The sequence below is a fragment of the Triturus cristatus genome, chromosome 6 (assembly GCF_964204655.1).
Source record: "Triturus cristatus chromosome 6, aTriCri1.1, whole genome shotgun sequence".
Classification (NCBI taxonomy): domain Eukaryota; kingdom Metazoa; phylum Chordata; class Amphibia; order Caudata; family Salamandridae; genus Triturus; species Triturus cristatus.
In genome coordinates this window covers 529,951,311-529,978,305 of record NC_140589.1, presented here as the reverse complement: position 1 = coordinate 529,978,305, position 26,995 = coordinate 529,951,311, and the positions used below count along the sequence as shown (strand labels likewise).

The 26,995-nt window shown below is 46.2% G+C and overlaps 1 protein-coding gene across 1 annotated transcript in view; it reads left to right on the top strand.

The window, feature by feature from the left end:
• Positions 1-26,995, top strand: part of CDC50A (cell division cycle 50 P4-ATPase accessory subunit A) — a 210,823-nt gene that overhangs the window by 156,575 nt on the left and 27,253 nt on the right. Inside the window, exons 5-6 of the mRNA XM_085610961.1 lie at positions 6,395-6,541; positions 12,233-12,442. Coding sequence (XP_085467087.1) covers positions 6,395-6,541; positions 12,233-12,442 — 357 coding nt within the window. The remainder of the gene's footprint in view (positions 1-6,394; positions 6,542-12,232; positions 12,443-26,995) is intronic.

The following is a 26,995-nucleotide window of genomic DNA, read 5'->3' as shown; positions in this document are numbered from 1 at the left end:
GGGAGAGCTACCCCTTTTAGTCTTTTTTGACTAAGTTTTTTGATCCTTTTTGATCTTGTCTCGACTCCGGTGCCGGTAGGATGCCTGGTTTTAAAGCCTGTGCTGACTGCAACCGCTTGATGTCGGTTACGGACCATCACCGCCGGTGCCTTTACTGTTTGGGCCTCGACCACGACGCGTAGTCGTGTTCGGACTGCAAGGCCCTGACCTCGAAGGCTAGACGGGAGCGGTCCCGTAAGCTTCTCGTGCTTCGCCACTCTGCTCCGCGCCCCTCTCGATCCCGGTCCAGGAGGAGGTCCAAGGATCGGTCGCAGACCCGCGTCATCGATCGTCTGGCTCCAAGTCTTCGGGTAAGTCGAAGCACTCCAAGAAGTCCAAGAGGCGACACCGCTCTTCGGACTCCCCTCGCCGGTCGCGCGACTCGGCCGAGGGTCAGGGTGGTTCCACCCCCGCGGCTCCAGCGGAGCCGCAGGCGCCGCGCAAGTCCCCATACCCGCCGGTCCCTGGGACTGACGCGACGCCGGCGGAAGTCAGTGCCTTCCTCTCGGCCATGAGGAACCTGGCTCCGCCGTCGACGCCCTCTGGCGCGCCTTCAGGCCCCGCGGACCCGACTGGGCAACCTTGCCTGCCGGCGGCTCCGGCCCAGTCGACGGCTCCGGCCTCGACGCCTCAAGTGCCCGAGGGACCCGTTCCCGAGTCCTTGCCGATGCCGGTCGACCTCGTCACGCCTCCTCCGCCGGCGTCGACACCAGTACCACCTCCGACGCCGGCTCCGCTCGGCGTCGAGCCCCAGTTCAGCCCCGGTCCGGGCCCGGCGCCGTTACGGCGTCTATGGACGGCGCGTTCGGCGCCGCTGGAGACACATTATGTCTATCGTCCGGCTCCGATCCTTCCTCCTGCTTACCAGGAATCGGATGACGGGGGCGATTGGGAGGGGTCCGAGGATCCTATGGCCGTTCAGGCTCAGCTGTCACAGGACTGGGCAGATGAACTGGGGGAGGCCAGTGGACTGGATACCTCTCCAGACACTGGATTTATCTCTCCTCTGACTGTGGCTTCGGAGGAGGGTGCTGCTTTCTCTGTGGTGCTGCGCAAGGCGGCCGCAGCCCTTGGGCTCGAGCTACCTGCCGTGGCTGTGAGGACTAACGTCCTCACTGAGGTGCTTCAGTCTGCAGCAAGCTCCACTGAGCCTCTGCTGCAATTCAATGAGGCCCTCATTGACGTTCTGCAGGGCACCTGATCCAAGCCCTCCACAGTTCCTCCTGTGGACAGGAACGTCGCCAGGCGCCACCGCCCTGCTCCGGGCGACCCCAGTTTTCTGTCCCAACACCCTACCCCCGAGAGCCTGGTTATCCAGGCTTCTACCTCCCCAATCCTCCTTCCCGACCGCTCCGCCGGACCGGGATTCCAAGAGACTGGAACAGTTTGGCAAAAAGCTGTTCTCCTCCCTTAGTTTGGGCCTGCGGTCCTTGAACACCGCCTGTCTCTTGGACCGTTATTCCCACTCTCTGTGGGATACGGTGGAGGACGTGCTGCCCCTGTGTCCGGAGGAGGTCCAGACACGACATGCTATCCGATGTGGGCTTGACACTACGGACTCGCTGGGTAGGGCAATTTCTACCACGGTGGCGCTTAGACGTCACGCCTGGCTGCGGTCCACGTCCTTTTCGGGTGATGTCCAGAGCACTCTCATGGACATTCCCTTTGATGGCACTCGCCTTTTTGGTGAGAAAGCGGACAGTGCGCTGAATCGCTTTAAGGACTCCCGGGCTATGGCCAAGTCCTTGGGCCTCTCGGCCCCGCGGTCGCAAACTTCCGCTTTTCGCCCCTTTCGTGGCCAAGGAAGGGGCGCCTCCTCACGTACGCCTAGCCACCAGCCGCAGAACCAACCTGTGCGCGGTCGCGGACGTGGTTACCGCCGAGGCGGTTCTGGAGGACGACGCGGTCAGCCCACATCCACCCCGGCAGCATCCGCCTCAAAGCCTTCCTAGTCCGAGCTTTCAGGCCCATTCCACGCCAGTGGGCGGCAGAGTTCGCCATCACCTGCTCCACTGGCGGTCCATCACATCGGACAGGTGGGTGCTGCAAATCGTCCGAAGGGGCTACTCCCTCCCCTTCGACACAACCCCTCCAGCCATGCCACCGCAGCACCACCGTATCTCGGGGGATCATTTGAATCTTCTCCACGAGGAAGTTTCGGCCCTCTTGGCCAAGGGGGCCGTTGAGCGTGTTCCGAGCCCAGAAGTAGGTCGTGGTTGTTATTCCCACTACTTTCTGGTTCCCAAGAAGGGCAAAGGGGGCCTACGCCCTATCTTGGACCTCCGGGACGTCAATGCCTTCCTCCGGAAGGAGAGGTTCAAGATGTTAACTTTGGCTCAGGTTCTAGCTGCCCTAGGCCCTGGAGACTGGATGGTAGCGTTGGACTTGCAGGACGCATATTTCCACATCCTCGTCCTGCCAGCCCACCGGCGTTACCTGCGGTTCACGGTGAGTCAGGAGCACTTTCAGTTTACCGTGCTCCCCTTCGGCCTTACCAGTGCCCCTCGGGTGTTCACGAAAGTGATGGCGGTGGTCGCAGCTCATCTGCGCAGATCAGGGGTTCCAGTCCTCCCCTATCTCGACGACTGGTTGTTGAAGGCGGGCTCGCCCCAGGCAGTCGTCTCCCACCTCCAGACTACGGCGGATCTCCTGCATTTACAGGGGTTTTCCATCAACGTGCCGAAGTCACACCTGAGTCCCTCTCAGAAGCTCCTCTTCATCGGAGCGGTTCTCGATTCGGCGCAGTTCCGGGTCCATCCACCGGAACAGCGGGTCCGGGATATTCAGGCCCTGATTCCCATCTTTCGGCCTCTATCCTGGGTTTCGGTCAGGCTAGTGTTGCGGCTTCTGGGGCTGATGGCCTCCTGCATCCTACTAGTGCATCACGCCAGGCGGCGCATGCGGGCTCTGCAGTGGGACCTGAAGTTTCAGTGGGCCCAGCATCACGGCAACCTGTCCGACCATGTCTTGATCTCGGAGGGCACTGTGCAGCAGTTGCAGTGGTGGCTCACGGACCGCGATTGGGTCACGGGCAAGAGCCTCTCCCTTCCCCAACCGGAGCATGTCGTAGTGACGGATGCGTCCCTCCTGGGTTGGGGTGGCCATATGGGAGAGGCGGAGATCAGAGGCCTCTGGTCTCCGGCGGAGTCTCGTCTCCACATCAACCTGTTGGAGTTGAGAGCGATCCGACTTGCACTGAAAGCCTTCCTTCCCTCTGTCAGGGGAAGTGTCGTTCAGGTGTTCACGGACAACACCACCGCCATGTGGTATTGCAACAAACAGGGCGGGGTGGGGTCGTGGACCCTTTGTCAGGAGGCTCTGCGCCTCTGGACATGGCTGGAACACCAGGGCGTCACCCTAGTGGTTCAACATCTGGCGGGCTCTCTGAACGCCAGAGCAGACGAACTCAGCCGCCGGTGCATGATGGATCACGAATGGCGTCTGAACTCCGAAGTGGCGCAAGGTCTCTTTCAGCAGTGGGGAGAGCCTTGGTTAGATCTATTCGCCACCGAAGAGAACGCGCAATGTCAGCAGTTCTGCGCATTGGAATTTCCAAGGTGGCACTCGCTCGGTGACGCTTTTCGTCACGAGTGGAGTTGCGGTCTGTAGTAAGCCTTTCCGCCTATACCACTTCTGCCCAGAGTGCTGAAGAAGATCAGGCACAACCGGGCCCAAGTCATCTTGGTGGCTCCGGATTGGGCACGAAGGTACTGGTATCCCGAGCTACTCAGTATGTTGACCGATCCTCCGATACGTCTGCCCCTTCGGGAGGATCTTCTGTCGCAGCAGCAGGGGACGGTCCTCCACCCGAACCTGTCCAGCCTCCACCTCTATGCGCGGAGATTGAGCGGCGGCAGTTGATGCCATTTGACTTGCCTCCTGAAGTCTGTGATATCATTCTGGCAGCCAGGCGTCCCTCCACAAAGACGGTATACGCCTGCCGGTGGAACAAATTTGTGGCATGGTGCACAGCAAAGGCTGTGGATCCCCTTTCCGCCCCTCTTTCTGAGGTTCTCTTCTTTCTTCTTTCTTTGGCCCGGCAGGGCTCTGCCCTGGGCACCTTGAAAGGTTATCTTGCTGCCATCGCTGCCTTCTTGCGGCTTCTTGATCAGCCTTCTCTTTTCAAGTCCCCTGTAGTTACACGCTTTCTAAAAGGCATTACTCACACGTTCCCTCCTGTCCCTTTAGTAATGCCTCAGTGGGACTTGAATCTTGTTCTCACATTTCTAATGTGCGCTCCCTTTGAGCCTCTTCATAATTGTCCTCTTCGTCTGCTGAAGCTTAAGACTGCTTTTCTGGTAGCCATCACCTCGGCTAGACGGGTGAGTGAGCTCCAGGCTTTATCCTCAAAGCCTGCTTTTCTCTCTGTTCATCCGGACAAGGTTGTCCTTCGGCCTCGTCCCTCCTTTCTTCCGAAAATGGTGACCCCCTTTCATCTTGGGCAGTCTGTCACCTTGCCCAACTTCTTTCCGCATCCTTCCAAAGAGGAAGAGAGGCTCCACCGTCTGGACCCAAAACGTGCGCTCTCCTTTTATCTGGACCGCACAAAGCAGTTCTGGGTGGACGACCAACTTTTCGTTGGATACGTGGGTGCTAAGAAGGGGAAAGCTGTGCACAAACGGACCATCTCTCGGTGGGTCGTTTTGTGCATCAAAATTTGTTATTCCTTGGCAAAAAAGGACCCTCCTGTTGGGCTGCGCGCCCATTCTACTCGGGCCACAGCGGCTACTACTGCTTTGGGACGGGGTGTCCCTTTGCAGGACATCTGTCAGGCGGCGACGTGGGCTTCGCTACACACGTTTGCCAGGCATTATTGCCTTGACAGCCAAGTCCGGAGGGATGGCTTCTTTGGCCGTTCTGTCCTCCAGGACTTTCTGGTGTGATCTTGGTTCGCGGGGATGGTATTGCTTGGGTATCTATTCTAAGGTGAGGAATCTAACTAACGTGTTTCTTTCAGATGAACAAGTTACTTACCTTCGGTAACGATGTATCTGTAAGAAACATTAGTTAGTTAGATTCCTCACCGACCCACCCATCCTCCCCGTTCTGCGAACTGACATCTAGGGTTAAGGTTATCCTTTTCAGGCCCCTAGATTTTATTTTTGGCACCAGTGTCGGTCTTTGCATGGCTCTGCGTTCCTGGCGCGGAAAGCTATGTACAAGAACTGACGTCAGCGCGCGAGGGCGGCGTCTAAGTACTCCGACGTCATTCCGGCGCACGACGACGGACGCGGAGCCGCAGACGACGCCTAGCGACGCGCAAGGGGTATTGCTGACGAAAAATCTTCCGGATCCAGTCTGACGCCTGGGGATATTCTAAGGTGAGGAATCTAACTAATGTTTCTTACAGATACATCGTTACCGAAGGTAAGTAACTTGTTCTGCAGCACTAGTTGCCTACATGCAAAATAGTCAATATATGTCCTTGTTTTAAATACCTGTAATATAGTTAGATGCATTCAAACGTGTTCTAAAAAAGCAAAAAGGGTGCTAAGAGTACCACCACGGGCTCATTCCACACATAAACAAGGAGCCATTATGGCTTTCCTAGGAAATATCCCTAATAAGGATTTTTGTATAGCAGCAGCATGGAAGAACCCACATACTTTTACTAAACACTAATGTTTCTGTTTTCACCCATCAACAAGCAAGAGTGGGTCAGGGTGTACTTAAAACACTATTTCAAACGAGTACTTTAACCAGTTGCTAGCCACTGCAAAGGGGAGCACTTCTTTACATTCACTATTAAACATATGTATCTAAAGCCAACACATTCTACAAATTGAATACGTTTCTTACCCTGTCAACATCTATTCGTAACGTGTAGTGCCGTAAGTTCATATGCACCCACCCTCCTCCCCAGAAGCTTTTGGTTGCATTACCTCATAATATTTAGAAATCTACTTTACACACTCAATTATGTCCACATTTCTTTCTTCTGTCACTTTATTGCACCTTTTTCTAACTCTCACCTGATGAGCCAAAAGCAATCTAACAAAGGAGCCAAGCAATATGTGCAATGCAAACCGGAGGGGAAGTAACTATAGCTCAGGATAATGCTTAGTGTATGAATCTAAGTCACTACACACTACGAATATATGTGCACAGGGTAAATAACCTATTCCTTTGTTCACATCTTTTTCTTCTATTCTTTTCTCCTTAGAATTGATGAGGGTGTATTATGAAACGTATTTATTTGATAAATTATAGCCCTGTCTTTTCATGCATTTTGAATGTTTTCCTTAACTTTTAAAAAACAAACCTATTTATTAATTTGTAAATTAAACAAGCTCCACAATACATGTTAGTAACAATTTGTTTACCTCTTTGTCTTTACTATCATTTTGCCTTTTAGATTCTTTCAAATTGTATTATGTTTTGAATAATGGTACCAAAACCGAGATATCCTTAAATAAGAGAGGCATTGCTTGGTGGACGGATAAAAATGTGAAGTTTAAAAATCCAACTGGCAACACAACCAACTTAGCTGAACTCTTTAAAGGTAAAGAAGACGTTTTTGTATACTTTATGTAGTTGTGTTTGAGAAGAAGTCGTACCAGGAGTGTATTTGTTATCTTGAGGGTGTATTTATTTTTTGACTCTTGTGGATCGGGAAGAATATATTATTTTCCAACAAAGGAATTGTGTTTATTGGTACTGCGCACAACATAAAAATCAGTGCCTTACACCTGATAAAAAGCTGAAGTTTCTCTTTACCCTCTCCCTCATTACCCTTTACAAAATAGTTTCCCAACGTCGTCATTCCTGCCACGCACCAGCTAAATTATCACTTTGCCCGGATAGCATAGATTAAAAGAAGTTGAAACTATAATTAAAAAAAATAGTCCTTACAGCGTATTTTCAAAACTGTATTGTACTATGAACCGTTCATGAACCTTGCAGCTACACCTATTCTTTGAAAGAGAGTGAAACTGTTGACATTTCATTTTTGTTTCCAGGAAGAATTTTAACCAATTAACAATTCGGAAGGCAGTTTGCATGTGTACCTTCACGATACAATGCTGGTATAGCTGTTTCTCATTTAAGCGTTCACCCTCAATCTGCATCGAAACGTAACATAATTGAGGTGTCTCTGTAAGAACAAACATTTCCTATTGAATAGATCTGCCTGTGGATTCCTCACCTTTTGAATATCCTTCATACGCAACATTCCATGGAAACTATGTCCTCTGCACTAGTGTCAGGGTCCATTGCCAGGAGGTACAAGCCTGTTCCAGGGGATTTAGTATTTTTGTCTTTATACCCTACACCTGAAAGCTTGATAGTACAGGCTTCTTGTTCCACCAAACTGCTGTCTGGTTTGATTCCAACATCTCCAGCTCACAGGGACTCTAAGAGGATGAAGCGCTCTGCCAAGAAGTATGACCCGCAAGTCTAAAATGCTACATGTTTATTAGGGCGTTATGTTCATGTTTTAATGGACTCTGCAATAGAGGTCATCCCAAAGCTGTCTGGGTATCTCCAGGGTCATTTTTTTGAGATCTTGAATGCTGCCTAGGAAGCTGCCTGCCAGGTAATACAGTCAGGACTGGACCCTGCTGACTCAGTGGCAAGGGCTATGGGTTCCTCTGTGGCCACAAGAACACATCCATGGTTGAGGGGTTGGGCTTCTCGCCAGATGTTCAAGCTACTTTGAAGGACTTGCCCTTCGGTGGGGCACGATTGTTTGGTGCCAAGGCAGATTCTGCGCTGCAAAGGTTCAAAGATAATGAGACTGCGAAGTTATAGAGTCTTCAGTTGCAACCTATGGACTACAGACAGTTCCAGAGGTTTCAAGGCTTCAGCCAGAACCTGTCCTTTCGAGGGAGAAATTGGCAGCAACAGCAGCAAGCCTCAACCCCCCTTTATAGGAGCTACAGGTGAAGGGGCAGAGGTAGTCAGCTTGGTTCTGCCCATCAAACAGCCCCCTCCTCTTTGTTCTCTCAGGCCAATGCTGCTTGAAAGCAGCTCTAGCTTCATTATCTTAGAGCATGCTTGTTCAGTGGGAGGACAGGTCTACTTTTTTTATGCCTCACTGGAAGTCTGTCACTACAGACCTCTAGGTCTTCGACATTGTGGAAAATAGGTATGCCCTTCCAGAAATGCCCTCCCCACCCCCGACAATGGCTTTGTATGGAAGAGCATCTTCTGCTTCAGAAGGCTCTAATAGTTGGTTCCAGACAGGAACGGAGTTAGGGGTGTTTTTACCGATACCTTCCGATTCCCAAAAAGGAAAAATTCTAAATGCTGAACCTGGCACAGGCACTTCTTGCGCTGGAGAAGGAAGACTGGATGGTTTGCATCTATTTGCTGGATGCATATTTTCACATTTCCATTCTGAAATCCCATCGGAAGTATCAGCTTTTTACGGTGAGGTCTCAGCATTATCAGTTTGTGGTCTTTCCATTTGGTCTCACTTCTGCGCCTCAGGTGTTCACACAGGTGATGGCAGTAGTGGCGGTACATCTCAGAAGGTCAGGGATTCCAGTATTCCCCTATCTGGATGATTGGCTGCTCAAAGCCAAGTCGCCAGGATAGTGTTGCACCATTTGTAGTTGACAGCACAACTGTTTTTCAGCTTGGAATTTTCAATAAATGTACCCAAATCTCACCTGAAGCTCTCTCAGTGCAACCTGTTCATAGGGGGCAGTACTGGATACTACAGTGAGTTGTGCCTTCCCGCCACCTCAGAGGATTCTGGACATTCAGGCTGATTCAGCTGTTTCAGAACGGAGCTTTTGTTCCAGTCCTGAAGGTCTTGAGCCTTCTCAGTCTTTTTGCTTTGTTCATTCTGCTAGTCAGTCATGCATGCTCGCACAAGAGGGCTCTTCAGTGGAGCCTTCACAGACAATGGCACAACAGAGATCTTGAGGAGTTGGTCAAGATCTCCAGAGACATTGCAGTGTATCTTCAATGGTGGGGTGTGTCCAGCAACCTGTCACAAGGAAAGCTGTTTCATCCCCCTCCTCCAGTGGCCATAGTGATAACAGATCCCTCCACTCTAGGGTAGGGAGCCTATCTGGGGGATCTGGAGGTCAAAAGCCTTTGGTCTCCAGAGGAAAGATTGTTGAAAATCAATCTTTTGGAATTGCAGGCTATACGTTTGGCTCTCAAGGCTTTCCCGATTCCCTTTGTGGTCAGTCAGTTCAGGTCAGATTATCCTACTGCGATGTGGTATATAAACAAGCAGGGAGAAGCTCCGCGGCTTTGGCCTTGGGCTCAGGACCATCAGATTTGCACCATTGCAAATCACTTGGCCGGAGATCTGAAAGTAAGTGTGGACTGGCCCTTTCTGCATTATTCAGCCCCTCAAGAGTGGCATCTCAATCAGTAAGTGGTTCAGCACATTTTCAGACTGTGGGGGATTCCTCAGTTTGCCACTCACAAGAACGTGCACTACGCGTCATTGTGCAGTCTTCAGTATCCGATGCTTTACTCTGGCCGCAAAGGGTATGGTACACAGACCTTCATTACTTCTTTGTGTCCTCCTCTGTCTCCCTCACAGGGCAGACCTCCACTCGCAGTTGCAGGGGCAGGTTCTACACCCCCACCTCCAGAGCCTGCACCTTCATGCCTGGAGATTGAATGATGAAACAGGAGTTCTTTCTCTCTCCAATCTGATGTGGTAGACATTATTTTTTATCAGCCAGAAGACACTCCACCAAGGCAGTCTATGCTGGCAGGTGGGCTAAATTTATGAAGTGGTGTGGAGAGAATTCAGTTAACTCTTTGAAGACCTATCTGTCGAATGCTGTGAGTTATGTGCTTTCCCTGGCGCTGCAAGGTTGTGCTCTTGCAACAGTTAAAGGATATCTGTTGGCTTTTCTTTGTTTGCCTTACCAACCTTCCGTTTTTAAGTCCCCTATAGTTTAAAGATTCATTAAGGGGCTTACTAATAGGTTTCCTCCCACTCAGTCCATCATGCCTCATTGGGATCTTAAACTATTACTTACATTTCTTACGTGTTCTCCTTTTGAGCCCTTACATAGTTGCTCGTTGAGGCTTCTTACCTTTAAAACTATATTTTTAGTGGCAATAACATCTGCTATAAGGGTTAGTGAGCTGCACGCCCTTAGCTCTAAGCCTGCTTTCACGACCTTTCATTCAAATAAGTTGGTGCTTAGAACCAGAGCTGTTTTTCTGCCAAAGGTGGTCACTTCATTCCACTTGGGACAATCCATTACCTTGCCTACTTTTTACCCTCGCAAGCATCCATCAAAGGAGGAAGAGAGGCTACATCGTTTGGACCCTAAGAGGGCTGTGGGTTTCTACATGGACAGAACTCCGATTCAGATTGGATAACCAGTTGTTTGTTGGCTATGTAGGCAAGATGAAAAGGAAAGCAGTACACAAGAGGACATTGTCCAGGCAGATAATCCTGTCAAGAGCTGCTACGCTTTAGGTAAGAGTCATCTGAGGGTATTAGAGCTCATTATTATACCAGAGCTAAGTCTTTAACTTCTGCTTTGGCAAGAGGTGTCTCTGGCTGACATTTGCAAAGTGGCAACTTGGGACTCCGTCCAGATTTTTGCAAAGCATTACTGCTTGTATTCTCAACTGAGGAGGGACAGCCATTGTGCTCGTTCTTTGTTACAGGATTTTTTGGTGCAGGCAGGCACCCTCCGAGTGCAGGAATGCTTGGGGATTCTATTCAAAAGGTGATGAATCCACAGGCAGATGTATCTATCAGAGGGATACGTTACTTAACCTTTGGTAACGCTTTTTCTGGTGGATACAGTATCTTCCTGTGGATACCTCACTGACCTTCCTGCCTCACCGTTGCCTGTCTGCATATACCGAAATAAGTTTGGTTATAAAATCATGTATGTTGTTTCTTATAAGGAATCCTGTGAAACTTATCAGCACAATTTAAGTGCATTTTGTTGTGTTTATAAATGTAGCATATGCCAGATATTATGCTTGTTTTGATGTATGCATTGTTGGTGCACCTGTGTGCCTCGAAGGCACGTAAAAAATGGGTGGAAACTGACATCAGCACACCGACTAAGTCTTCGCATGGCTCTGATGACGTTACACAGACTCCTGTGCGGAGCTGTGGTATTATGACATCCTCCTGGTTGTTGGAGAGCTATGGGAAAATGTTTATGTGGAATACTGCGCATGAGGGGGCATTCAAAAGTTGAGGAATACACTGCAGATACTTTTTCCACCAGAAAAAGCGTTACCGAAGGTAAGTAACTTGTTTTTGTGGGTTAAAAGCAAGACATAGCAGTTTTGCCTAAAGAATTAGGGATTTTTTCATAAAACCCATGTGTGACATAATGCAGAAGATTCGCTTGTTAAACTAGACATTCGGCGCTCAAGAACCACTCACACTTTTAAATGTCTCTAAACAGTCAATATTGATGAAAAACAAACAAGTGCTGAAATGAAAAAAAGGTTCACACACACATCATTCACAGATGGATCGGATCAATGGTGTCTTGCTTGCATATAACAATGCTTAATCCAGTACGAGTTTGTAGAGGGGGAAATAAATCAGTAGTCAAAGTTCTACTTGATAGAGATTACAGGCTTCTTAACAAGTGTATTGCAGGAGGTACCATTTTTCCCTATTGCTTCACTGTTTCTGCGTCATCTTTTATGTTTTGTATGCAGTGGAATTCAAAACTTCAATGCAATTGTAGTTCATAACAATATGCTCTTCCCCAGATCCTCTACACTACAACTTTCTTGGAAGACCTGTCCATCCATTTGGGCATAAAGCCAGTAACTTAAACTTGGTTAATATCTGGAAATGGCCTCATGCCCCGCTAACCAGTGCAGTCCAGAAAATACATCTTAATCTGGAAAAGCTTATTTCATTTCTTCTAAACAAACCTTTTTATTTTCAAGTTCGCACCTATTCGGAAAATACGGAGTACACTGATATTTTGCAGAAATTATTAGCATAAGGGGACAATGTGGGTGGGGGTGATATAATGTATAAACAAATATGAGAGGGCAGAGTTTCTATTTTGCCCTTGGAATAATTCCAGGAGAAACCAAATAAGGAGCTTGCATTTTTGGTTTAATAAGTAGTGGCATGAATACAAAAGCACAAGTTGAAGGCTGGGAGCTATGGAGAAACCCTCATTTAATACCTGTATTTTGAGTAATCACATACAGATACAATTTGTAATTTCTTTGCTGCCACAGTGAACTATTATTAATTTCAGTTATTTTATTTCAGATACCACTCAACCTCTGAATTGGCAAAATCCAGTCTACAGGCTGGATATCTCGGACTCTGACAACAATGGGTTCATCAATGAAGACTTCATTGTTTGGATGCGTACAGCAGCTTTACCTACTTTCCGGAAGCTTTATCGCTTGATAGAGCGGAGCAATTCTATGCAGCCTACTTTACCAGCAGGAAACTACTCCCTTTTCATTTCATACAGTATCCTTTCACATAAATCTAAGTTTTCATGTTGTGCTGCGCCCGGCAAAATCATCTAAATGCCCAATGAATCTTGACCTTCCTTCAGTGCAAATGCTGATTATAACAGAGTTCAGTTTGCATTGTAGCAAATTCAGTCACTGCCCATTTTCATTGGCCTATCTGGCACACTCCATTAGTGTGCTACTGCAGTGGATCCTAAGAATTGTGGCAGCTAGCTCGCTCCTGTACAAAATCCTTTTTTTTACGAGTTAAAGTATTTCTCTTAAAATGTGTCTTGCTATCCTTTCCAAATCACAAGTAGGAGTGTGAGAACGGCACTGCCATCATATTAACAATTAAGAATCGTGTGTATCAACCATTTGTGAACATCATTTTAATCGTAACCCATTGAAATCTTCTGATGGTCTATCTACACCATCAGAAACTAGTATAACTTCCATCGTAAGAACAGCTCTCCACTGGACCCCAGAAGATAAACTTATGGTAGGCAGCCCAAAAAACGTGCTGTGGGAACAGAAATGAAAACCCTGAACAACACTTGCACAAAGACCGAATTTGAGGTTCTTCATTGCTGTCCTACAAGCCAGTCTTGATAACTGACAGTTGGTTATTAACCCATGGATCATTTATCTACCCCCGAGTTGGGGTAGTAACTGATTCGGAAAGGGGGAGTTTTGCAGTGTGAATCCTTTTCTGGATACACATGCTGTTCATCATTCCGCTATCTAGTGGTTGGGTCCGGAATTGTCTTTTTTTTCCTTTCTTGTTTTGGTCGCTGTCGACCACCATTTGGTGTCGTGTACGTCCCCTGTATGACGTCAGACGGCATCCTGGAGGTCGACGTGCGTGGTGGCCATCTCCAGATTCTTTTTTCCGCCGTTGGGTCTGGAAGCAAGACAAGAAGCTCCGAAGAAGTTTGTTTTTCCTGAAAAAACTTAAAGAAAAGAAGATCGTGTCGATAGGATCAGCGAGAAGATATCGATAATCGATGCAGAGTCGTAGACAGATGCACAACGGCCTGGGTTTTTTCAACACCAGAGGACCACTGCGGGCCACAAATGGTGAGGTTGGGGCCATGGAGAAGACCTCTTTTAAATTCTGCCCTAAGTGCCATCACAAATACGCACAGCGTGAACCACACACCGTGTGCAACCTCTGCCTACCCAAGGATCACCAGGATAAAGATTGTGAGGTCTGTGAAGCGTTCCTGCCAAAAACTTGGGACACGCCAAAATGAGAGACGGGCCCACTACGCCACAATGTTGATGCAAACAAAGAAACCTTCCATGAGGGAGATGGGTTTCTCGAGCGATGAAGAGGAATACACAGCTCCTGCGAAATCCACACACGAAGCATAGGACGTTGAAGTTATAGAAAAAAACGCTGAAAAAAGACGCGCCGAGAAGAAGGTGGAGGAATTAAAGATCCGTTGGAACCGAAGGGCCACGAACCAAAAACAGCCAAGGCAGCCCCGACGTTGAACAAAAAGGCGATCGAAGGTCAGCCGCGACCAAAAGAAACCCACGGCACACACCCAAAGGCTGCCGAAGAGAGGAAGTCACTCGAGGCTCCTAAGCCAAGGTTCGATGACATGTAACCCGCAAAAAGGCCCAACGCCGAAAATTGACGTCAAACAAAAGGAAGACCCCGGCATCTGACACCGAAAGGGCCCTCGAAGTCTAAAAGAAGACTCTGGGAACAAATGGCTGCGCTATTGCAAAGAAAAAATGAGTTTGACTCGTTAAAGGAGTATCGAATCCCTAAGGCTCCGGAAGTCGAACCGGAAACTGTCGACGCCGAAGAAGAGGTAACAAAGACACCACCTGCAAATCCAACAAGGATAAGATAATTATCCAAGTCAGAACAAACACTGCTAAACGCTGAAATCAAAGAAGTGTGTCTAAAATAGGCAATAGAAGCAGTACCAAAACAGGAACGGCACAAACCAAACTACTCCCCATACTTCCTTGTACCAAATCAAAACCTAACCTAAGGCCAATCTTGAACTTAAGATTCATAAACAAGCTCATACGGACACACTTCAAAATGTGTACCCTTCAAGAAATAATCCCACAAATCCAAAAAGGAGATTTCCTAGCAACAGTAGACCAAAAGGACGCTTACTTGCATATCCCAATGAACAAAACACACAAAGTACCTGAGATTCCTACACAACGGAACACACTACCAATTCAAGGTACTCCTATTCGGAATAAAATCAGCTCCACGGGTGTTCACAAAGTGTCTGGCCGCAGTAGCCGCCTACCTAAGAAGGGAAGAAAATCTATGTATACCCCTATCTGGACGATTGGCTAATAAATATGCCACACTCTGGTTGAGAAGACAATCCACACACTTCAAGGTCTAGGTTTCCCAATAAAATACATAAAATCAACAAACCCAGAAAGGGGAAACGACCTTTCTGGGGTCAAGACTAAATACAAAGAATGCAAAGGCTTATCCCACACAGAACAGGATACAATCTATCTACAAAGAAACAGCCCTCTACCAGAAGGGACAGTCTCTGACAGTGAGGAAGGTAATGAAACTTATGGGCTTGATGGCATCATGCATCCCACTCATCCTTCATGCTTGCCTACACATGTGATCATTCCAATAATGGATCACCAACAGCTGGTCACAAGCCACAGGGAGTTGGGAAGATCTAGTGGTTGTTACACAAAGGATACAAACAGACACAATGGTGGGCATCCAACAACATAGCACAGGGGAGACCTTTAGAGAACAATACTCCATCTGTGACAATCACCACGGATGCATCCCTCAACGGTTGGGGAGCACATCTGAACCAACTACAGATTCATGGGCGATGGAGTAAAGAAGACTCCATAAAACACATCAACTTCTTATAAATTAAAACTGTTCGTCTGGCACTCGAAGCATTCCAGAAACCGATTCAGGGGAAAGCAATCCTAATACAAACAGACAACACAACGACAATGTTTTACCTGAACAAACAGGGTGGAAAGAAATCCTTTCCCCTGAGCAGACTTGCGCAAGAGATCTGGCAGTGGGCAATACCACAGCAAATTAATCTGCAAACAGTAGATCTACCAGGGGTAGACAACGTCACAGCAGACCGGCTAAGCAGACAAAACAGTTGCTCACAGGAATGGGAGCTAAAGCGAACAACAGTACAATACCTGTTCAACATCTGGGGAACGCCATTGTTGGATCTCTTTGCAACAATGCAGAACAAGAAATGACGGGACTTTGCATCCAGGTTTTAACACCACCCGTCACAGGGAAATGCGATTTCACTCAAAAAGCAAGCGAACCAGGTACAAATATGATTCTCATTGCCCCCCGTTGGTCAAGACAGACATGATACTCAACTCTCCTAGAACTCTCCAAAGGAGAGATGATCAGGATCAAATCAGATAAAGATCTGCTAGCAATGCAACAGGGCCAAATCTCTCACCCAGAACCAGCAACGCTACAACTAGCAGCTTGGCGCCTGAATACCTAGAATTTAGACAGCTCAAACTGCCGTCCAGAACCATGGAGATTCTAAAGGAGGCAAGAAAACGGTCAACAAGGAAATGCTAGACAGCTAAATGGGAGCGATATACGACATGGTGCACCGCTAACAACAAGACTACTACAATAAATACACAGGAAACAGTAGTCACATATCTCACCTAACTTTTAGACAGCAACATCAATTTTTCCAGCCTAAAGGTACACCTCGCGGCCATAGTGGCATACACAAGGGGGAAAACATGCAAAAGTTTCTTTACTAGACCACGCCTCAAAAGATTTCTGGAAGGAGCAAAAAGAGTGGCTCCTCCAAGAACTGCTCCTGTACCAACATAGAGTTTAAATGCAGTGCTGTCTCAGCTAATGGGAAAACCGTTTGAACCCATGCATATAGCGGATACCAAACATATTACTCTCAAAACAGCATTTCTCATTGCAATAACATCACTACGGAGAGTAAGTGAACTACACGCATCAACTATACAAGAGGCCTATTTACAAATCCACATGGATAAGGTAATCTTAAAAAACTAACCCACAGTTTTTACCAAAGGTGTGGTAACTAAGTATCACTTGAATCAAAACATCATCTTGCCAGTTTTCTTCAAGGAATCAAAAACTAAGGCAGAAAATAGCCTCCACACCCTGGATGTAAGGAGAGCCCTACTATACTATCTTCAAAAAACAGAACAAGAAAGGAAAACAAAACAGTTGTTTGTGGCTTACTCACATACCAAACACAGGATCAGCTGTCACTAAAGCAACCATTGCAAGATGGATAGTGCAAGCTATACCAAAGCCAAAAAAGAACTAGCAATACAACCAACAGCTCACTCCACTAGGAAGAAATGAGCAACGCTGGCTTTCATGGCAAATGTACCCATCGATGCCATCTGCGCAGCAGCAACATGGACATCACCACACACATTTACAAAGCATTATTGTGTGGATATACAAATAAACAAGGAAGCTCAAATTGGACAAAGGGTGCTTCAACACCTGTTTGCGAAGTCTTTTCTCACCACAGCCTCTCAAACACGGGAGAAACCGCTACATAATCTGATGCACAGCATGTGAATCCAGAAAAGGATTCACGCTGCAAAATGAAATGGTTACTTACCAGTAGGAGTATTTTTGCAGCTTGAAGAGTTTTCTGGATTCACGTGCGACCTACCCAGCCTTCCCCTAGAAGGAACACAAACAAGTGGGGAAGCAAAGTACAACGTTAAGAAGTATAAATAAGGACCATCACAAGGATTTAAACAACATAAAAACAGAAAAAAGAATCCAAAGATTGCCACCACGCACGTCGACCTCCAGGATGCCGTCTGACGTCATACAGGGGACGTACCGAACACCAAATGGTGGTTGATAGCGACCAAAACAAGGAAAAACAAAAAAACAAACTAAGAGCATTCAGGACCTAACCTCTAGATGGCTGAATGATGCACAACCTGTGAATTCAGAAAACTCTTCAAGCTGCAAAACTACTCCTGCTGGTAAGTAACCATTTCGTTATCCCTGTTGGCAGCCTCGGAGGAAGCAGGCGGTGTTATTGAGGACCACTACTTGCTCCTCCTAATGCCTTCCTAAACAGGAAACCATTTGAAAGCTGCACCTATCCCTTTAATGGAGATGGAGTTCGTTAATTTAAAGTTACTGCAGGTTTGACCTGTCAAAATTTAACAAACCGATATTTAATGTGCCCAGTAATTATCGGGTGAAGTAAATCCCACTTTGAAATTCAGACCCCTGCACAGAGGTTTACACAAGGGTCTGATAACGCCGATCCCCTTGCAGTCAGGGACTTGTTGTTCTATTTAGAGCAGGACTTAAAATTTAGGGAAAAGTAATGTAAATAGGATTGCACCTCCTCCATGGGGTATCTGCTCCCCTTCAGGCCTTTCACCCCACATATCACTTCCTGGTGGAGTATGATGGGGTTATTCATGATCAGTCCACTTATCCCATTCCTTCCTTGTTCAGGATCTGAATATCCACTTTTTGTTGCATAGCGACTACATATGTGGCTTTAACTTGACTTTCTGGACATACATCCGGAATAGGATGGCACAGATGAAAAGGGGGCCATTTTATCTTGATAGCTGTGATCATGCTGAAAGACCTTCTGATCTGGTATTGTTGGGAGGCCATGTATAGCTTTGAGAGTGGGCCTCACTCCATACATCCCAAGTCTTTCAGATCCCATAATGGGCACAGATTTGCCCTGACCATTTTGTGAAAAACCTGAACATCTCCTATTCTTTTTTTCTGTATTAACTTTGTAGTACTATATAGTTGGCCAACACTGAACCTTCCTTCCCATCCCCCCCCCCCCCCCCCCCCCCCCCCCACTCCCCCACCTTACGTGCACCAGGTCAGTGGAGGAACAATAGAATAGAAGTTTGTGATGAATGCTTTGAACCATAGATTCTTCACTGTTTGAATTTCCTTGGAAGCCAGACTGGATCTGGAAATTTTCATAGCAATTGCTCGTATGTGCTAGCAGATGGCACCATCTGACTCTGGATTGACCTTGCTCCACTGGTGGAAGCGACAGCTTACAGCAGTATATAGGCTTTTTGCTGGGCAGCTTTGGCCTCTGCCCAACAAAAAGTGGATATTCAGATCCTGAACAAGGGAGGAGTGGGAGATGAGGGCAGATCAGGAGTAACCCCTGTTATACTGTACCAGAAAGCTATATGTAAGGTGAAAGGCCTGAATGGGAACAGACTCCTCCGTGAAGGGGGTGCTTCCACATTTACATTCCTTTACTTTAACTCTGCAATTTCTTTAATCCCAGCCATCACAGATGTATGGGGCAGTCATCTAGGAGATGTGGAGATCAGAGGCAGTTGGCTAAAGACAGATCAGAGTTTTCCTCCCATCCATCAAGGGGCATCTGGTTCAGGTCTTGATGGACAACATAACCATCATGTTTTACTGCAAAAAGCAGACTGGTGTTGGGGACATAGATCTTGTGACAGAAGACGCTCTATTTCTGGAAATGATGGGACTTTCATGGGATCTTTCTAACAACCAATCATTGGCAGTGTCACTAAACCCAAGAGCAGTAGAGCTCCACAAATGTCAGCATCTTCATCTAGAGGTGGCTCAAGACTTCTTCTTCCAGCAGGACGTGCCTTAGTTGGATCTTTTCCACACCTCTGAGAATGTAGTGTCAGTTATTTCACTCAGACATTTCTGCCAAGAGAGTCCTTGAGAGACAAATTCTGAGTACTTGCTCTGTTACCTGGTTACTTCTTCAGTATGACCTGCTGCCTCAGCAACAGGGTGGGGATCTGCACCTGACTCTCCATAATCTGCGCCTCATTGAAACCAATGTTCTGGACCCCACTCAATATGGGTTCAGAGAAGGGCACAGTACAGAATCTGTCCTGATAAAATCTACGGAGGAGATGAGGGAGGCTGTGGACAGGGGAGGCAAAGCAGCTCTGATTATGCTGGACCTGTTGGCTGCCTTTGATACGGTCCATCATGATGTACTGATGGACCGTCTGCTAGCATGCGGCATCCATAGAAAAGCATATGAACTCCTAAGATCGTTCCTGTCGGACAGATCTCAAACTGTGGCACTAGGGGACTTCCATTCTAAACCTTTTTCGCTGCCATGTGGAGTGCCTCAGGGGTCCTCCCTTAGCCCTACTCTTTTTAATGTATAGGTTTCCTCCCTGACTACTCTGATCAGTTCTTTTGGGTTCAATCTGACATTGTACGCAGACGACACACAAATTGTGGTTGCTCTGCACCCTGGGCAGGCAACGGGAATAGAAGACAGGTTCCACCATTGCATGGCAGCAATCTGGAGCTGGATGTCACAAAACTGCCTGAAACTGAACTCAGGAAAAACCGAGGTCCTCTTATTTTGCAACAATCCCAATTTCTGGACCCCAAGATGGTGGCCAGAAGATATGGGGACGCTCCCAATTCCAGTCAGGAAGATGAAAAACCGAGGAGTCCTCATTGACGAGAAACTCAACTTTGGGGACCAGATCAATACAGTGGCATCTTCTGTCTACTACTTAAACAGAATGATTAAGAAAGTTCTTCCATTTCTGCCGACCAATAGTCAGCGGACTGTAGTCACTGCACTCATCATGTCCAGACTTGATCATTGCAACAGCCTGTATCTAAATATACAGGAACGCTTCCTGAATAAATTGCAACTGCTGCAAAATGCGGCAGCTAGGCTGGTCACTGGTACTCCCAAATATGCCTCCATTTCTAAGGAAATGAAAAAACTGCACTGGCTGCCGGTCAGGAAACTGGTGCTCTTTAAGGCATTGTATACCGCGCACAAGGCACTTCATGGTATAGGCCCGACTTCTTGAAACAGAAAATGCAGTCGTATATACCCAGAAGATCCCTGCGCTCCGGTGGAGCCAAGCTGGTGATAGTGCCACCCGTTAAAAAATCATCATGGGGAGGGAGATGTTTTTCGCTGTGTGCAGCTAAGGCCTGGAATGAACTGACCCCGGACCTCCTTACTTTTCGGCGAATATTGTAAACCTGGCTCTTTACGCTGTAATTTTGTTCTCCTGTCTCTCATTCTCAGAGAGTTAGTGGTTAGCGCCAGGACACCTTCGGGTAATTGCCACGATTTAGAAGTAGCGATAACATAACCTCCATGCAAAGAGATTGAGCAGCACCAACTGGGTGGATTCAGTTTAGCTGCTGAAGTAGTGGGTGTTAATCTTGCATCCATCTACCAAATTTATTTTTTCCTTTTGTTAAGTTTGTGGCCTGGTAGGCCAAACTCGTGGTTTTTCTTTTTTATTTGCTCTATCTCTAACTCACCAGATTATTGCAATGGGCACTGTTAAAGGTTTTTTTGTCAGCTTTTTTGGACTTTGTACATTTGCCTGATCAACCTTTTGTTATTCAAGTCTCCAGTTCTGATATGAAACGTTTTATGAATGTCTCGCATATATGGTTCCCTTCCCAGCACCCTTTATTATATATCAATTGGACCTTAATTTCGTCATTTAATTTCTATTGTGTTAGCCCTTCAAGCCATTCATTCTCTGAGGTTACTAACCAATAAAAAGTATTTGCCACTACAGTTAAAATTGCTTGCCACATAATCGAGCTAGCTGAAGGGGCTGTTAGTGCAGCCTCCATGCATTGCCTTTTACCTGGATAAATTGTTGCTTGGACTCGCACTTTCTTTTTGCTGAAAGTGGTATACCTTTTCGCGTTGGACAGTCCTACACTCTCCCTGCATTTTCGCTCCACATCTTGCCCTCCTTCCTCCGTGTTTGGTGAAGTGAAGGTTTAGGGTTTTAAGGGGGACCCGAGTTAATTTTCGCGCATGGTCACTCATATTATTTGGCACAGGTGATACCACCTGAAAGCACAATAGAGTTCAGAGGTAAATTAACGTAATAATGCTGACGTGATGCCTATGGCCCTGCCACCACGTCCGGAGGCAAACTGAGTTAGTCACAGTCCAATATTGCCATCTGGTGGCGCTTAGGAGCAATTGTTGTGAGAAGGTCCATACCTAATCCGATGCCTTTGGAAAGTCAGAATTTAAGGTAACTGCAGTTGGAGTAGCCTCCAGAAAGTGTGTTACCGAAGATTAATAACGTGTTCAACTCTTTTTGATTCGTGCCCCATATATATATTCCGGCTCCATATATATATTCCTGCTCCGAGATTGTGGCACTCCTCCTTTTCATTAGTCCCTCTACTGAAAGTATAACTACTTGTTGACTGTGGAAGGACCCTAATTGTCAAGCATGAATCATTGTCACATTAAAACCAGGTATGCACTCTGGCGAATATCCGCCACAAAGGACCTTATCTCCCTTTAACCAGTACACCGTGCACCAGGTTCTCAGCTGGGGTCTAAGAGGTTGCTATCTAAAAACCCTGGATAGTTCCTTGTTAAAATTAAAATAGTGGGAAGCCGAGCTGTATGAGACAACATGCATGTCTCCAGTACCTCAACCCATCTTCTCATTTAATTGTCCCTGTTGAGCATATTGGGGTGTCAGCCCAGTCTGTCCTCCTCACGGAGCTTGAAATGTTCTCTGGGATTCAGGGATTCTTTGTATATGAAGGAAATTGATAACCTAGTGGGGAATGGTACCCCTTGGTACATGATGTTTCAATCTGACGTACACAATGCATTACATGTACTCGCCTCCTTTTGAAACACTTCAGGGTGTTAATCCTCCGTCTGCTCCCACAAGTTCACACCGCTGCATTCCTGTGAATCTCTAGTTTTAAAAGTCTATTAAGTTGTTAGCTTGTAACCCCTACTTAGCTGAGTAAAAGGGGAACCTATCGGCATCCTGTTTGAAAGCCCACAAAAAGCAGTTAATATACCTGTTAGACCTGGCATCTTGTGGGGTGATTTCCCTTTCTTTTTGCTTCTGGACTTCTGTTTTTGACTGTGCTGCATTTCATTTTTGTTGGGTTTAGGACTCTGGGCTCTTTACCACTGCTGACTAGTGCTAAAGTGCAAGTGCTCTCTGTGTAAATTTTATCATTGATTGCTTTATCCATGATTGGCGTATTTGATTTACTAGTAAGTTTCTAGTAAAGTGCATGAGATGTGTCCATGGCTTGTAAATCAAATGCTACTGCAGCACTGATTGTGCCACCCACATGAGTAGCTCTGCAAACATGTCTCAGACCTACCACTGCAGTTTATTTGTGTGCATTTTGAACTGCCATTTCGATCTGGCAAGTTCACCCACTTGAAAGGCCCAATCCTTAACTTTAACTACATGTTAATCACCCCTAAGGGAGTTCAAAGACCCATAGGCAGGATGCTGTGTATTTAACATGTAGGACATGTAGTGGTGTGTTTTACATGTCCGAATAGTGAAATACTGCTAGTTTTGTTTTTCACTATATTGTAATGACTAGGTCTTCCATAGGGTAACATGGGGATTGCCTTGAAATATATTTTAGGTGTAATTTCCCATTGGGAGATTTGGAGTTGGGGGTCTCTGAACTCACAATTTAAAAGTACGTCTTTTGGTGAAGTTGGTTTTTAATTTACATGTTTGAAAATGCCACTTTTAGAAAGTGTTAAACTGTAAAGGGATAGGCCCATAATCAGTAATTCTAAGTTATTTTCTACTCAGGTTCTGTGTTAATAAAAACTGTTTGTTTTTGGAACAGAAAAGCCCTTATCTCTGGCGTTACAACACCCTGCTTCACTTCTTTCTGCAAGGGCAAAACCAAACCGTGTACCCCATAGCTCATAAAAAACAATACTGATTGTAATTTCAATTAATTCACAACATGAGCATCAGTGGTAGTGCATACATAGAACGCTTGTTTGGCGAAAAACAGTAGACTTGTTTCAAACCTAACTGTGTCTTTGGGGTTTTCCTCAGGACTCAGAACAGAAGTGAGCGGAAAATGACAACAAACACACTCATATTAACAAAACTACTCTTTCTTACTCAGACGAAACTTATCACACAACACCATATTACCTCTTTTCTCCAAAAGGATTCTTTTAACTTTAACTCATCCCCTACTTCGCCGAATTCTAAGAAACTAAAGAACAAAAGAAAATGGAAACCAAGTGACTCCTTGCACCAAAGGTTAAAGTAAACTTCCCTCCAAATACAAATACTACAAATACGGGAACTTACTTATGACCGGGAAATCCTTCCCAGCCGTCCAATCCATGGCAGTCTTTCTTTTTAACCGCTTGTAATTATCTACAGATCAACAAAACACTGTAATAGTTGTTGTTCAAAACTGACCGGGTAACTTATGCCTCAAAGGTTCTTTGCTATAAAACATGGTATGCCTTACATGCGGCAAAATGTACCCTATAGTCAATGGTTTACATCAGCCGCAATAGCCTAGTTTGCATATGTTCAACACACAACTCATCTTTGCGTGGACTCCGAGTGGAACATCTATTCTCTCCACTGCGCTTTGGTGAATCCATGGCTTTGCCCCCGCTTGGCAAATCAGAGTGAAACTTGCCATGAAAAAGCAGATGTGGATTAATGTCAAATGAAGACAAAGGTATTAGCGAAACAAAAAACGCTATTCCAATGGAAACTCTGCTGTAACTATAACTGCACTGTGGGGACCAAAGTATAGATATATCTAAACAGATATATATAGTTATCTTTGTATAGATACAATGGAAAGAGACTGCTCTTTGCTGAATTAGTATTTTTTCTAGCTCTGAACTTTTCTTTTAACTTTTTTGTATTCACAATTTGGTATTTCTCACCTATTTTCCGCTCTAGTGCAGATATGTAGACCAGTCATAAGGCATTTATAACACAGTTACAAAAATTATTACATACTTGCAGACAGAAATACTTTATTGACTTTTGCTGATTTGGAAGCACCCTTTTAGCAAAGTAAACCTTTTTCAGAAGTCATTTGAGGGAAAATAACATTTCATGCACTTAAGTGGAATTTCCTACAATGTTCAGTATCTTTTTCCAAAATTAAAATATTGCAGCTGCTGCGGTTCAACATTTCAAGATGTCTGCTTTTTGGTGACTTACACATATGGGTCGACTGTAAAGTCGGCAGGGATTCAGCAGCACTGCTTAAACCTGCACTACATTTAGCCTGACTTAATTAATACACTTTTCAACTCGTCGTGCTAGTTTTATTTTGGGCTAGATATCTATTCTTAATTGGCATATCTATTTCAAAATTCGTTTAAATTTTTTGGACTGACCATGCCCTGATTTTGTTTGACATTACATTCATAATGAATAAACTTGACAAAAACCTAACCTTTTTTCAGGTATGACAGATTATGAACCAAAGTAACTTTTGAAGCTTTAATGTCTGCTCTAGCTTTCCCTTCTGTCATTTCTCCTGACATTAGCGGTACCTCTAAAATGCTGACTAAATGGGTCAGTAATGCCTTGTATACAATTGCTCCTATACAGAAAGTAATATATTAAAAATAAGGTCCTTGTGCTACTTTATTTAATAAACTTCAAAGGCTCTAACTGCAATGCAGACAAGCCAAAACTCTTTGATGAAGAACTTAACGCATTAACAGGAAATATTGCACAGTATTGTAGTCCTAATAAAGCCATTTCTGATTCATTCTTCCAATTGCAGATTCCTCACCTCCTTGAATATTTCAGTTGCTAGACTGAATTTGGAATTTTTGACGTGGTTCTCCTGTGCCAGCTCCATCTCAACACTGGAAGTGTAGTTGCAGTGGTGTCACTGGAACCATACAGCACTTACCCCCTGACGTTGGTCCTCTTTTTCTTTTTTTCATGCCTTTTTGATGTAGGTCTGGATCTTCTTTCTTTAGTTTGAGGTGACATTTGATCCAAATTCTTGTATCATAGCAGTGCTTTGGGGCTATGTCCCCACCAAAGAAATCAGGATTTAAACGCTGAAGGATGTGAAGGTCAAATGTCCACATCAGACCCACATGACGACTGTCTCTTGTACCTGGGTTCCAGGCATAAATCAGCATTGTGTGGCCCATGTCTTTAAATGAATCCAAAAGAAACATATGAAGAAACATAAGACAAATTCCAACTCTGAGTAGGCAGTCGCGGTTGAAGGGCAAGTACCCACCTTTGTCTCCCCTACCCCCCCTGCTCTTTTTTACCCTGAACCAGAGATTAATCCTCCTGGGTAGGCCCCACTGGCACCACACATGCCGGCCCAGTTTGCTGCTCCAGTGCCTTTGACAGCACAGACCACAGCCTACCCAGAGTTTCCAGAGTTGGCAGTTAGCCTGACCTCCTTTCTGTAATCAATGATGGAGATGTTCAGGCGGGTGTCTGTCCCCTATAGAGCACTGCCAGCCCCCATGAGAGGCATGCCCATTGGTTCGAGCGTCTCTTTTGCTATGATAGGTGCACTCTCTGCACCGTATTATGTCACTCCAATGCCGGTACATCCAGTAGTTCCTCTCACCCTTAACCAGACTCCAGTGCCACACCCATTGCCACTGCCTCCTTAACCCCTTCAGTGCCCATGACGAGCTGGACTCGTCATGGGCTGCGGTGGCGCTGTGCCCATGACGAGTCCAGCTCGTCATGAACTCCGCCCGCTAATGGAAGGCACGGCACTGGGCGGGGAAAGGGGCGGGCATGCAAGGGGTTAAAGAGTTCTGATGGCTCCAGTTAAGAGGCAGTGATCCAGGAGGGAGGCTCTAAGCTTTCTGAAAGAGAAGCAGTGTACAGAGGATTGTGCTGGTGGCACCGACAGTACTGGCAAACCTTACTTCACATTTTTTGGTATAGATTCTGACCTCTGTCAGCTTTCAGATGGGCATTGCGACACAGATGAAAGTTATTCTTTTGACTTCTCCCTGCTTCTGAGACCGGCACCAACCGGTCATTATATCTTTAAAAAAAGGGCATACCTGCATTTACTTCTCCACATTCCTTCCCAGCCATTCCATCAGTCGGAGGACTATCTGCAGATACTGCAGTAGGAGGTGGCAGCCCTGCAGGATTTGTGGAGTTGGTGCCAGAACATTAAATTGGGCACTACTCAGTGTGCTGTTTGCTACAGTTTGCAGTCTTTGTCAACTCGTAGACTTCAGGTGTTTATCCTTTTACCTGCAAAAGGAAATGTTTGTAATGTTGCCTCTAGTTCAGGTTATTTTGGTGCTGGAAGTATAAGTCTGGGTGTCACTCATCTTGAAGGGCGCGTATTTCCCAAAACTGATCCTGCAGTCTCTAAAGGAGTACCTACGTTATATGGTTTTCTTCATTCACTAGCAGTTTGCAGTCCTCCCTTTGGGTTGACATCCTCAACCAAAGTCCCCAAAGGGTGCTGTCTGTAAGTCTAGGCCGTCTCAGTAGGCATCCTAATATTCTGGTATCCGGACTACTGCCGGCTCAAAACCAGATTGTAGGTGATGAGACACCATATGTGGCAGATAACATCCCTAATGTTCAACTTGTGTTTTTCCGTTGAAGTGACCAGGTTTCATCTAGAGGCCTCTAAGTGATTCCGCTTCATGGGGGCATTACTGGATGCAACATCGTTCTGGGCCTTTCTTCTTCCAAGAGGATCTGAGACATTTGTGGTTTGATTAGT